We start from the raw sequence: 14552 nt of genomic DNA on the forward strand, positions 1-14552 counted from the left end.
GCTTATACAACGGTGAGGCTTATATATAGATATTTACAGCTAACGGCCACCAGGGCGCTCTAGCGCGAAGCAGGAAGGAGGTCTGGTGCGGCCTATATATGTAAACTTTGTTTTTTGTTCTAAATTTGGCTTTTGCGGCTTATATTCAGGTGCAGCTTATAGTCCAGCAATTACGGTACACCACTGCCAACTTTGCCTGACAGTAGTCATACATCTCACACTACGTTTCACTTCGGGATGAGAGTCTGAAATTGAGGGCAGACATTCTATTTCGGCGGGGGGGGGGGGGGGCTAAAGCCTATTGACGTCTCACACACACACACACACACACACACATACACACACACACACACACGCGACGGCGACGTGGCGTGACATTGCAAAAATACGTTATTTCTCATAACATATTATATGTCTGCATGTTTACGTTAGTGCAAAATGGTATTAAAACGTGAAGAAACGGCACTATTTCATAGTTTATTAAAATAATACGAGTCGAGTCTGACTCCGCCATGACAGTTTTCACGGACCAATCAGAGTCCACTAGACTCTCACGTGGGCAGAGGACACCAATCAGAGTCCACGAGCGAGTCTCACGTGAGCTCAAGAGCTCTGTTTGGAGGGGGCTGGGACCGGAGCAGCCACACCATGTGCCCCAAGCATACAACCCTGATTGGCCCATTCAATGCGCCCGCTCTTTGGGCGCTTTCGAAATAGATTAAAATGTGTGCAGCTTCAGTCCACACTCCACACCACCCACCAGCAGGGGGTGGTGATGTGCGGACTGAAGTGTCAGGCTACTGCCAACTACCCTGCTGCCTCAGGCTATTGGTGGCTGTTAACCCTTCCTTTGGTCTGTTCTCTCTGTCTCCTAAAGAAATCCTTTGGTCTGTTCTCTCTGTCTCCTAAAGAAATCCAGACACTCTCTTGGGCAGTGCTCACAAACAGCAGAAAGATAGAGATGTTACGAGACATGCAATCTGAAGCGAGTTTGAACCCAAGGTTTGACCCCAGGAAGCTGTGATTGAAATGGTACAAAGACTTAACTGGCGAAGCCAATGGGAGCCCGTCTGTTTCTATCTCTTATATCTGTGTGAAATCCACTCGAGGCAAGGTTCGGTTCAATCCATAGGGCTTTCCTCCATGTCGTACTCTGTGCTGCTAAAATACATTTGGACAAAAGAGTTTAAAAGCTTCGCTGCATCGCCTCTGGGAAATGGCCTGGGGCTTTTGTTAATTTACTCGTAGACATTTTGGCTTAAGGGGTGTACTCGAGGAAAGGCTATAGAGCTGGGGTCTTCAACGTTTTCAGGCCAAGGACCCCGATGAAGCAGGGAGTCCAGGACCCCCAGATTCCATATAGTTTCTTCGTTTGTCATCAGTGTATTTTGGATTAATGTAAATTTGTGTTTTCAGATATTTAACCACTTGAACCGTCATTACCTAATAAACTCGACCTTTCACTTTGTACTGCTCTTTTTTCCCCCTTTACACCAAAACTCTTTGCCAAAAATAGCCGATCTACAAGCTCACAGAGCTTGTAGATCTGCTATTCTAAAGTTCTCAGAATAAGGACACTAGGGTTCAAGTGGTTAATATAAAAAAGGAGAAAAAAACGTTTCTATCACACCAAGATTTGGAGGACCCCCTGTAGTAACTCTGAGGACCCCCTGTTGAAGACACCTGCTATAGAGTCACCAAAATGATAAGGGTTCATCCTGCAGAGTATTTCTACTTTGCAGTATTGATACTTTTACTTAACTCATTGAGTGCCAATCCCGAACTAGTTCGGCTTTATTAGCGTATCGCAGAGTGCCTTTTTAAAAAAAAAAAAAAAAAAAAAAAAATTTGAAAATTTTTTTGGGAATTTTTTTTTTTTTTTTTTGGACCCCATCAAATCTGGTGAACATGATTTCAATCGCGATTTTGCATGTTCCACCCCCATACAACCCCATCTAACATACAGGGCAGCCATGTTTGTTTACATAACATGTAAAACATAATGGCGATTATCTCAAGAATGCCTGAACGGATTTCCAATCGGATTTTTTTGTTTGAAAGCTGTGAACAAACTGCACAAATCCACTCCAATGCAATCCAGGATTGCATTGGATTTTTTAGAGCTCATTCTTCTCTGTTTTTTTCCCATGCATGAGGTGTGCAAGGTTTAATCATGGCTAAGTTGACGAAAATAAGGCTTCTAAAATGCTTGGTAGCCAATAGCTAACTTCAAGCTAACTTCATCCTCTTCCTGTACATGCACAAAGGAAAGTGTTCAGGCAAGTCATGGCTGCAGGGCTTCTGCATATACCAGCATATCTCTATGGGATTTTCTATGGCCACTGGGCGCCCTCTAGTGGTGAAAGGGGTGGCACTAAATGAGTTAAGTAAGAAATGTGAGTACTTTTTTCCACCAGCTGTCCTCTGCTTTGGGTTAAAACATATGAACATTACATTGTTGAGCTTCAGGGTTATGTAGCACACAGAACCTCTTGATGTATGATACTGTAGTGCAGGGGTCTTAAACAGGAGGTCCGGGACCCCTAGGGGTCCTCAGGGGGACAGGGGGACCTCCAAATCTTTGTGTGATAGGATCATGTTTTTTACAGTAACCACTTGAACCCTACAATCCCTATTCTGAGTGGAACATTAGCCAAAAAATAGCAGATCTACAAGCTCGCAGCGTGAGGCGTTGTAAGCTTGTAGATCTGCTAATTTTGGCAAAGAGGTAGAGGGAAAAGAAGAGCAGACTAAAGTATTTGTCGGTTCAAGTGATTAAATGTCTGAAATTACACATTACTTCACCAATGACTTGTTTGACAGTGCTGTCAAACACGTCTAAGCTGTCTAAGAAATCTATGAAAATCTTTCTTCTGCAACACAATTTTATACAATATGTAGTGGGGGTCCCTGCTTCATCTGTCTCTCAACCCGGGGGTCCTTGGCCTGAAAACGTTGATGACGCCTGCTGTAGTGTACAGTGGTTGATGATTCCACCAAGACTGAGAGGACTCATTTATTTTTTGACCAATGCAGTTCATCCCAGCCATGTCTAGGGCTTCGTCTGTGGCAACGGCAATTAACCTTTCAACTGGTAAATGATGCTTCTATATCGCATACTTCCAATGTGCTTTGAAGACCGGTGTGCAAGCTTGTGAGTGTCAGGCTAGTAGATTTTTTATTTATTTATTTATAGAAACTTCACCTATATTGATATGCCCAAAACAGGGTTCATGGCATACCGGGTATGCCTGGCATGATAATGCTTTTTCTTGGTTTTAATCACTGCTGCCTTGATCACTTGAAAGTCGGGGCGTGGCACACACTTAAGTTGCCACCAACTCGCTGAAGACGCTAATAACTTTCACTCTAACTGTTCATTTGCATAGTAAGGGGCTAGTAAGGGGCTTTAAATACTCGTAATTAGCACCGGAGCACGATGCTATTTGCTTGGTGGCACAGTTAGGGGTGCATTTCACACTTAGCTGGTGCTTTTGGGAATTACATTTTCTTTTTGTCGTGTTTGCGTGGGTTTTATTGCCGCAAATGGCTTTTGTGAATTCGCCCCTGAGACTTGAAACTTGCTTGGCATAGCTTTTTAACCTTTGTGAAAACCGAAACGTTAAGCAGGACTTTATTATGCGTGAAAAAGTCAATACAATTTTTATTGTTGTATTTGAGGGATTTAGCTAAAGTTGCCTCAATTCTTCAGTTCAGTAACAGCACACACACACACACACACACACACACACACACACACACACACACACACACACACACACACACACACACACACACACACACACACACACAGTGTGTAGCTGTATATCCTCCCTCCTTTCACTATCTGCAGTACATTTTATTATCCTTATTAGGAGTGTCGACCTGCCTGCAGTCCATCTGCAGAATGTGACCACGAGGGCAGCGTGATTATCTTTTTTATGGGATATTTTTAAGGCTACTTTAAACTTTATTGGATTCTATAGTGGAGATGGACAGGAAGGGAACGGGGGAAAGGGGGATACGGGGGAGGGAGGGGGGGCACAGCTTCAAAGCCTGATTTGAACCGTGGAAGGATTTCACCACAATGTGCCCAATGAGTTAACACATTGGTTTTCAAAGAGGGGACCGGGTGCCCCCAGGGGTCCATGATTGTCTTCCAGGGGGTCCCCAGCTAAATGACTGATAGTTAGGAACCAAATGGAGCCTTAATTGTCTGTAACTGTATATGGTTGTCCGTGGTGTGATGCATACCAAACCCTTTGAAAACCAGTAAGACTCCCTAATCGGGAGATAAACGACTGTCAGGGCACAAAAATGTGTTTGAAAAAAATCACACTATAAATTGCAAAACCAGAAATATAGTAGTCCACATAGGAAAGGTTAACTTGGGCTTAAGTTCTGAAACAAGTGACAGACGTAGTTCAATATTTTGCATTCACTTGGTATAAAATATTTGGGCCAAATAGAGGGTATGCGCATGCTTAAAGTGTATGGCAAATCGAGTGGCAAAGTGAGTTTAACGTTGTTTAATGCAATCAGATAAGACTTTTCTGTTTTGATGTATGGGCTGTGAAGGCCAGAAAGTAGTTTTTTGCCACTCTGTAGGCATTCCTGCATAACTTCCAGGTATGATGATGATGTCACGTGCATATTGTTGCAGCAGATTATTCAAACGTATCTCTCTCTCTTCCCCCCCCCCATCAGTAACAGTATCTCGGCCTCTGCTGTGTGTGCTTTCAACTTGAGTGCCATCACCCAGGCGTTCAACGGCCCTTTCCTCCACCAGGAGAATCCACGCACCACATGGCAGTCCACCCCCAACCCCATCCCCAACTTCCAGGTAACCTTGACCAGCTCCTTGCCAAGACACGTTGCAATTGCAAGTAGCCTCGGTAGCCAGGCTCATTTACATTGCAAGGGAAACATCATGCAGAGAGAATCTCTAGAACAGGGGTCTTTAACGTTTTCAGCCCAGAGATGAAGCAGGGACCCCCACAACCTGTTCATAGATTCCATCTAGTTTCATCGTTTGAACGCACAATCATCAGTGTATTTTGGATTCATGTCAATTTGTGATTTCTGACATTTAACCACTTGAACCGTCAATACTTAATAAACTTGACCTTTCACTCTGTACTTAGTCTGCTCTTTTCCCCCTCTAGACTAAAGCTCTTTGCCGAAAATAGCCGATCTACAAGCTCACGACGCCTCGCAGCACAATGCGTTGTGAGCTTGTAGATCTGCTATTTATGTTCTCGGAATATGGACACTATAGGGTTCAAGTTCAAAAAAATATCTTTCACTCAAAGATTTGGATGCCCCCCTGTAGTAACTCTTAAGACCCCCTTGGGGTCCCGGACCCCCTGTTGAAGACCCATGCTCTAGAATATTTGTCACATACTCTATATGGGACGATAGTGTGTGAGACTAATCTTTAAATATTGTGTTCCATGTTTTTGCGAGAGATTTGTTTGCTTCTCAGTCCTGTCATCCGGCTAAAACCCCAAAGATAAAAGACCGTTAGATAATGGGAGGTGAGATAAAATAAAACTTCACATGGAATTTTAGCAGCTAAAAACAATACAGTGATAGAGAACTTCCATGAAGTAAAAAACGGGTCCTTGAGGGGATTCCAGGGGGTCCCCTGGGGGCTAAGGTGCTATGGGGATCCATTTAAGCAAAAGCCAATAAAGCTATTTTAAGAAGAATCTAATCTTCGTCCTTTCACACAATTGTTTTCATATGGGGTTCCGTGCGGTAAATTCATAATACATTTTGGGGTCCTTAACCTCATAACCAAATAACCTCCCCCTCTGCTCAGTGCGGGACCCTGGAGGAGCGCGAGCCCGGGGAGAAGAACCTGACGGAGCGCAGCCTCCAGGACGCGCAGCGCCTCTACCTGATGAACGACGTGGTGCAGCCGGTCACCGTGGACCCCCTGCTGGCCCAGGACAACGTGCGCTTCTCCAAGCTGGTGGTGGACATCGTGCAGGGCCGCGACGCCCTCTACCACGTCATGTACATCGGCACCGGTGAGCGAGCAGCAGGGGGTCCCCAAATTATTTTTGAGGGGTCCCAAGATGATTAACTTCACCCATTTAGGCCTAGGATTATTGAATGCTTTAACTATTGAAAAATAGCAGATATACAAGCTCACAGAGCGGCACTCGAGTGCCGAGCTTGTAGATCTGCTATTTTTTGAAAAGTCGTGAAAACGTGTGCAAATCTTTGAATATATGTATTTTTTAAGCGAACGTTTGTTATACAAAATGTAATGGCTCTTCTCTTAGTGCTTGTCAGGGTGGGGTCCCCGGTTATTTTGGGGGTCACGGCTTGAAAAGGTTGAGAACCACTGGTGTGAAGCAGTGTTTCTCAACTTTATACATGGCAAACCTCTGTTTAAAATATGATTTTTATTATTAGCAGTAGTAGTAGCAGGAGCAGCAGCACTACATTCTAACGATATTACTATACCTATTACACTGTATTTAAATGGAGAGATGGGAACTTGAGTGCAGATGCCAGGTGACAGAGGCCATGGAAATTCAAACCCTTGTGCAGTTATTCCTTGTGGCTATAGATCTGTACCGCAGTGATAAGCTAATTAACTGCCACCATAGGGCCAATGTAGGGGAAGTTAAACTGCCACTTGAGGTAAGCCTGGTGGCTCAGCCAGACAAATTAGACCCCCATTGTCATTTATCAAATATCTCTCTCCTCTCTCTGCAGGGCCCAGAGCATGGCCACAATGTACAGTAGCATACTAACCTTAGTGTGCCATAAAAATTCTGTACACTCACTGAACCCCACTCAATGCGTTCTTGTGCGTGCACCCGGGTTCGAGTCCGTCCCCCATCTTGTCTCACGTGTCTCTCTTCTGTCTCTCTGCCCTTGGTTTCCTTTCTCTCTAGTACACCAGGGGTCTTCAACAGGGGGTCCGGGACCCCTAGGGGGTCCTCAGAGTTACTACAGGGGGTCCTCCAAATCTTTTTGTCCTTTTTTATATTAACCATATAAAGTTGAAAAAGAACTTTAGCCAAAAATAGCAGATCTGCAATCGGCTATTTTCGGCAAGGAGGTTTGGTGTTGAGGGGAAAAAGAGCACACTAAGTACAGAGTGAAAGGTCAAGTTTACTAAGTATTGACGGTTCAAGTGGTTAAATATCTGAAAACACAAATTGACATGAAACCAATATACACTGATGATTGTGCTGTCAAAAGATGAAACTATATGGAATCTATGAAAAGGTTGTGGGGGGTCCCTGCTTCATCTCTCTCAACTAAGGGGTCCTTGGCCTGAAAACGTTGAAGACCCCTGTTCTACACTGACCTATTTGAAATAGTACTACTACTAACCAGTAAGACTCCCTAATCGGGAGATAAGCGACCGTCAGGTGAGATGTATACACAAAGAGGGCTGTAAGTGCCATTGGTTCCTGGGTGTAGGGGGACGTGTAGACATAGTGTGTACCGATTTGTGTGATTTTAGGGCAAAATCTGTAGGAGCAATGTCCAAAAAGGTGTTTTGCAAGAATCGGCCTCATGGTGGCGCTAGAAGAGGGGCATGTGAGAAATGAGGGGTGGGGTCTCCGCGTTGCCTTGGCGGACGAATAGGTACCGGCCCCGGCTCTCCCGGACGCTCCTAGCCCGAGTTACGGCATTTTATGTGAGCTGCAGTGGAGGGGGTCCTCCACTGGGGGCGCCACCACTTTTGCATCCGTTCTGGAGCACCAGGAGTCGGTGGTCCCCGGGAATTCCCCGTGAGCAGCCCCGTTGGGGTGGTCATTTGGTCATTTTTGCACATTTGGTCATTTTTTACATCTGGGGGTCCCCCAGGGACCTGGGGGTCCCTGGAGCTCCGGGGGTCCTTGGAGGTTGTAGTTTGGCAGGCAAGGAGCGTGTGTGCAAAATTTGGCATGGATCGGGGCAACGGTTGCGGAGATATGAGCAGGGCAAGAGTGTGACGTGTGAGGTGTGACAGACAGAGGGACTGACAGTTTGTGCAGGGTTTGATAGTAACTGCGACCTGACGGTCGCAACTATCATCATTGCCCTTGTCGTCGTTGTCATCATCATCATCATCTTACAAAAAAATAAATTTTGCCACTTGAAACTGCTTTGAGACAGAGACCTCACACATTCATTTTGAAAGATAGCTTTTGAAGACAGGCTTTATAAATACCAGTAGGCTACACATCAGAGAGAGATGAGAAATAAAAAGGCTGTGGCGTTTAATACCTCTGAGGCTCTCACAAATTAGATTCACATCTATAACAAGACTGAACATGACAGACTTTTCCAAATGATCGTCTGAATAGTGCAGTTTGAAATTAAGCATAGGGCTGTCAAAAATAGATAGGTAATTGCAGTGAACCTAAGGCGAAAGTCTGCTGGTTTCAGTTTCATGTCAGTATTTAACCTTAAATATAATGCTTAAATATAATGGTGCTTAACCAGTTAAGCCCCATACCGTACTTTGTCATTTGACAAATAGAGGGAAATAGCAGATCTACTTGATCTATTTTTCTATAAAATCTACAAGCTCACAACATGTTGCGTTGCGACGCATTCTGAGCTTGTAGATTGGCTACTTCCGCTATTTTTATTTATTTTTTACTTTTAGAAATGTGGGGATTTTTGGAAAACGTTCGAAAATGTGCCCGGATTAGAAGTGTTAAAATTGATCATATAATCCGGGGGTCTTCAACAGGGGGTCCGGCTCAGAGTTACTACAGGGGGTCCTCCAAATCTTCCAATCCTTTTTATATTAACAATTTGAACCCTAGTGTCCATATTCTGAGAACTGTAGCCAAAAATAGCAGATCTACAAGCTCAAAACGCCTTGCAGCGTGAGGCGTTGTGAGCTTGTAGATCGGCTATTTTCAGCAAAGAGGTTTGGTGTAGAAGGGAAAAAGAGCAGACTAAGTACAGAGTAAAAGGTAGTTTATTAGGTAATGACTGCTCAAGTGGTTAAATATCTGAAAACACAAATTGAATCCAAAATACACTGATGATTGTGCTGTGAAACGATTAAACTATATGGAATCTTATGAAAAGGTTGTGGGGGTCCCTGTTCATCTCTCTCTCAACTAAGCGCTAATCTTTCCTCTCATTTATTTGCCCGTCCGAAACCAGAGCACGGCACCATCTTGAAGGCTCTCTCCTCCACCAATGAGAGCCTGGGGGGTTGCTACCTGGAGGAGATGAGACTCTTCCCCGACGACAGCGAGGGCAGAGGACGCCACATCCGGAGCCTGCAGATCCTCCAAGGCGACCGCTCGCTGTTCGTGGGCCTGGACGACGGGCTGCTGAAGATCCCGCTGGAGCGCTGCTCCAGCTATGCGGCCGAACGGTAGGACTCTCTCTGTCAGATCGCAGAGGCTCAGAAGCAAGCAGGCACACTTGAGGCAGAAGTGAATGCATTTACCGCCGCGGTATTAACTTATTCGCTGCATTTTAAAAATCTTTTTGAAGTGCCAGGATGCCCCCAGTCTCCTTAGACTTCCATGTAATTCATAGTGCACGGATCATGCACACCCATGCATAGATCATGCACACCACGTGTGTGGACGCTGTTCACAGCTTCCAAACAAAAAAATCAGCTTGGAAATCCGTTCAGGCATTAATGAGATAGCATGTTTTCTTCAATGTAAACAAACATGGCTGCCATGTTTGAAAGATGGGCTTGGTATGGGGGTCAAACATGCAATTTCTGCGATCGCGATCATGCCTGGTAGATAGAAGGAGGTAAAAAAAAAAAAAAGAAAAGAAAATGACTCAACACTCGGGAAACCTGGCGTGGCAGTGGCGGGGTACGGGAATAACTCGGGAGGGGGCAGCAAATGAGTTAATTCGCTTCTGCCAGGGTTCTTCAGTGTTTTTACCTTATTTTCGACGGCTCCATAAACGCACCATGTGTCCGTATGTGAACAGAAGCTCCCGGTCGCGGCAGACGATCATCTTTTCTTTCACCCGGAAAAGAAAAATTATAACCTCGATTATCCATGCTTTTGTTATGGTCCGTAGAAAACCAGTGCCCTAGGCTGCAATGCTGCAATGCCTGACAACGTGTCGCGGGTTCGAATCCTGTTCCCGACGCATGTCACTCCCCATCTCTCTCCACATTTCCTGTCAGTGTACTGTCCTATCAATAAAGGCATATAAAAATGGGCAGTACGGTTAAAAAAATTGTCAGGGGGGTTCTGTATTTCACTGTAACTCAGTAGCGAAATTACTGCTTTTTTTGATGATTACTTGCACTTGGGTGAAAATTACTGAACTAGGCATTCGCCTAGAGTGCCACCAGCTGGAGGGGGTTCCATCTTATTTGTAAATGCCCCTCAAAGTGGCGTCGGATGAGCTCATTCATTTATAAATAATCCAACGCTTGCTCTAAAGTAAACGCTCACAGACAGCTGTCTGCAAGGCTGCTTGTGAACAGAGTTGGGTGCAGAGGATGAGCTTGCTCAGCTACAGTAGTTCAATAACACTTCAACGAGAGTGACCAGAGATGACCCATTGTTACGAAATGTTTCCCTAAGTGAAATATTCTAATTATGAAGAGACAAAGCCATCAGGGCCCAGGAGGCAAGGAAACTGAGGAATGAGAGGAGTATTTTAATCTAATGCATGTGTTTTTGTCATGAAGCCAGCATCTGTATCTATCTAGCTAATGAGAAGATATATTTTGGGGGGGAATTAGCCTAGTAGGCCTACTACTAGTGAAGAACATACATCATTTTGTGATTTTCATAATTATACAACAGTGTCTCACAAGCTCTCAACGCATCGCTGCGACACATTGTGAGCGTGTGGACTTTTGGACATATTTGGATATTCTTTCACCTATAATGACATGCCCAACATACGGACACCAACTTGAAAGTGATTAATGGAGATGAATGTGTGTGTGTGCGTGCGTGTGTGACTGCGTGCGTGCCTGACTGTGTGTGCGTGCGTGCGTGCGTGCATGCGTGCGTGCGTGCGTGCGTGCGTGCGAGCGTGCGTGCGTGCGTGCGTGACTGCGTGCGTGACTGCGTGTGTGTGTGCGTGCGTGCGTGCGTGCCAGAAGCGCTTTAGCTGGTGATCCGTCACCATCACCAGGAGGAGCATCAGGCTAAGCGGTGAAGACATCCTGACATTACAAAGGAGAGCTACGGGACGCTCCGCCCTGGCGGCTTTCACATCGCTGAACGCTGTCAGCCTGCCGCGGCGGCACGCCGTGTGTTAAAACGGAGTCAAAGTCGATAGCCGTCTTTCTAGAGATAAAAGGAACCGAAGCATTGTTCTCTTACCTCTTTCTTAAGACCTCAGGAGATCAATCAAGAGTAAAGGGGAGTCGTGGTTAAGAGCTACCATTGGGGTATTATGAGAGAGTGAACAGAATAAGAATGAGACGCACTTCATTACACTTAATTTTCCCTTAATTACGTGCCACAGAATAATGAAATGGTAACAGTGGTGTTCTCCCCTTCGGTCCGTTTTGCTCAAAGTGTATTATTGCTTCTGTGTCTGAAACGTTTCTTACTGGTCCACTCGGAAGGAACTAATCTGATTTAGTCAAATTGGATCTGAAAACCTTCAATTTGTCCAAATGACAGGATCATGCAGACTATTGGCACTAGTGTTTGCAATGGCACCGCAGGGCTAGGTAGTATTACATTGTGCTGTAACTGATGTGGTGTGTATATACACATATCGTAGATTGTGATGATCATTTATTTATCACATTATCCATAGCCTTATTTATAATTTTGGGACCATGACAAAGCTGGTCTGAGTTCCTTCTAAAACAGGGGTCTTCAACAGGGGGTCCGGGACCCCTAGGGGGTCCTCAGAGTTACTACAGGGGGTCCTCCAAATCTTTGTGTGATAGAAACCTTTTTTTCTCCTTTTTTTAAATTAACCACTTGAACCCTAGCGTCCATATTTGGAGAACTTTAGCCAAAAATAGCAGATCTACAAGCTCACAGAAAAAGAGCAGACTATGTACAGAGTGAAAGGCCAAGTTTGATTAAGTATTGACGCTTGACGGTTCAAGTGGTTAAATATCAGAAAACACAATTTGACATGAATCCAAAATACACTGATGATTGTGCTGTCAAACGATGAAACTATTGTTGTGGGGGGTCCCTGCTTCATCTCTCTCTCTCAACTAAGGGGTCCTTGGCCTGAAAACGTTGAAGACCCCTGTTCTACAGCGAGGTCGCTCATGGTGACAGCTGAGCAGCATGTGGTGGTACTATTAGCTTGTACTGATTGGTCAGATATCACGCAAAACCCTCTTGGTCCTCTCACCCAGGGCCAGTAAAGGTTTGTAAGTAAAGTGATAAAAGTTTGTTCATAGATTTATTTGTGGATGTACACATATGCATGTCACGTTCCTTAAATCATACTGTTTACACAGTAATATGACATTCATTTTAAGAAGTATTTTGGCGATCACCCGGTCATTGCAGCATTTATCTATTCTACACAGAACCTACCACCAGTAAGACTCCCTAATCGGGAGATAAGCAACCGTAACGTCGCATACACAAACTTTAGAAGGCAATCGTAGCCAATCAGGAGGGAATATGTGAAATGGGACAGATCCGTGTTGATGACATGACTTTAGAGATACTGTGTGCCGCTTTGTATGATTTTGGGCCAAAATCTGTTAGAGCAGTGTCCAAAAATGTGTTTTTCAAAATTCTGCCTGATGGTGGCGCTAGAAGAGGGCCATGTGAGAAAATGCTGCAGGGTCCTTTCCGGTGCCCACATCATTTTGCCGCAAGTGTCGGGGGCAGATGCTCGCACATAAAAAAAAAAAAAGTGTTTAGTGAATGGTCGTTGTGAAGAATATACCAGTGAAGTATTATAGCCAAAAAATAACTATCATTTAATTGAAAAAGTTACAGTATGACTTTTAAAAAGTTTAAAAAAAAATATATATATACATTTATACAGAGAAAAAAGCTCAGTGATGACAAAGGGGAGACCTGCAATGCTCAGTCTCCATTAAGGCCCTGCTGAGCGTAACAGAAACATCTCCCTGGCTATAAAGCACGTCAGAGTGAAGCCAAGAGGACAATGGAATGGATGCCCGTTGCTCATTAAAGCCAACGCAGCAGAATTCACACACCCACCCCGGACCCCCAAACTTACAGCACCGCAACTCAACTCAAGTCAAAGTTTATTTAATTAGCATAGCACATTTCAATGCAAAGGAAATGCTTGGCAGAGAAAATAATTCACATACTACAAAGAGTGTGTGTGTGTGTGTGTGTGTGTGTGTGTGTGTGTGTGTGTGTGTGTGTGTGTGTGTGTGTGTGTGTGTGTGTGTGTGTGTGTGTGTGTGTGTGTGTGTGTGTGTGTGTGTGTGTGTGTGTGTGTGTGTGTGTGCTTGTGTGCGTGTGCACATGTGCGTTTGTGTATGTGTGTGTGGGGGGGGGGAGTGTATGTGCACTTCAGGTCATTGTCATGCTTGTGCATATCTGTCTATCCGTGTAATAGGGCATTCACGAATAGTGATTGACTGGATCCCCAGTTCAAATATGTTTATTTTGGGGGTCACGGCCTATAAAGGTTTGAGAAACCCTGGTATAGAGCATTAACAAATTCATCCACCAGGGGCATTGACAACTCATTCTTATGACTTCCTATCTAGCCAAGCTTTATAAACTATATACATTTTTAAAGAGAAAAAAATAAATAAATAAAAATAAATAAGCGAATATTCGACTTCGGTGAACAACATCGAATAGTGACTTTGATATTCGAATATTTGGTGAATGTCCTAGTGTGTGCACGTGTGTTTGTGTGTATGTGTGTGTGTGTGGGGGGGGGGGGGGGGAGTGTATCTGCACTTCAGGTCAGATTCACTTCATTGTCATGCTTGTGCATATCCGTCTATCCGTGTAAGCATGTGAGTGAATTAGGGGCAAAGGGGGATAGGCCTGCTATAGGTGTGGCGTGCTGCTCACCTTCACCGTATAGCAGTGACATGTCACGCACACAGTGGCAAATTAGGCTGACAGTAGCAAAACGCTGAATCATGTTTTTGCAAGAAATGGTGACATTTGTTGCATTTGTGGTTAGCCCTAAGTGAGATTGCTTTTGGCTCTGCATTGTGTAAAAATGTGGGGTTTATCGGCTGACGCGTTCATCATTTTTATCAAATAGTCCCTCCCACAAACCTTTGTTAGGGAATTTCTATATACTATGGCTGCTGTGATGAAAGTCTAGGAGTGCCGCAGTATACTTTGATAATATTTGGAGTTGATCAATATCACTTCAGTTTAACCAACCAGAACCTCTAGAAGTATTACTTGCACTTTACTTGGTGTGTTCTTTTTCAATGTACACCAAATGTCTTCGCTGATAATAGCTGATCTACAAGCTCACAACGTGTCGCGCACATTTGAAACATGTTTCAATGTTTGACGCTGATCCTGCAGTGCTGGTGGATATTAGGTCAGTGGTAAATGGTGCATTTATATAACACCTTTTATCCAAGGCGCTTTACAGAGATTTATTTATTTATTTATTTATTTGTCAGGGACAGAGCA

General features: G+C 44.4%; 1 protein-coding gene across 1 annotated transcript in view; it reads left to right on the forward strand.

Annotated features, from left to right (window-relative positions):
- Positions 1–14552, forward strand: part of LOC308280124 (semaphorin-5B-like) — a gene marked incomplete at both ends in the record, with an annotated part of 139376 nt that overhangs the window by 73970 nt on the left and 50854 nt on the right. Inside the window, 3 exon segments of the mRNA XM_080720387.1 lie at positions 4708–4843; positions 5825–6035; positions 9139–9355. Of these exon segments, the coding sequence (XP_080576513.1) occupies positions 4708–4843; positions 5825–6035; positions 9139–9355 (564 nt within the window).

This window comes from Nannobrachium achirus (assembly GCF_963921795.1).
Source record: "Nannobrachium achirus genome assembly, chromosome: 24".
Lineage (NCBI taxonomy): Eukaryota > Metazoa > Chordata > Actinopteri > Myctophiformes > Myctophidae > Nannobrachium > Nannobrachium achirus.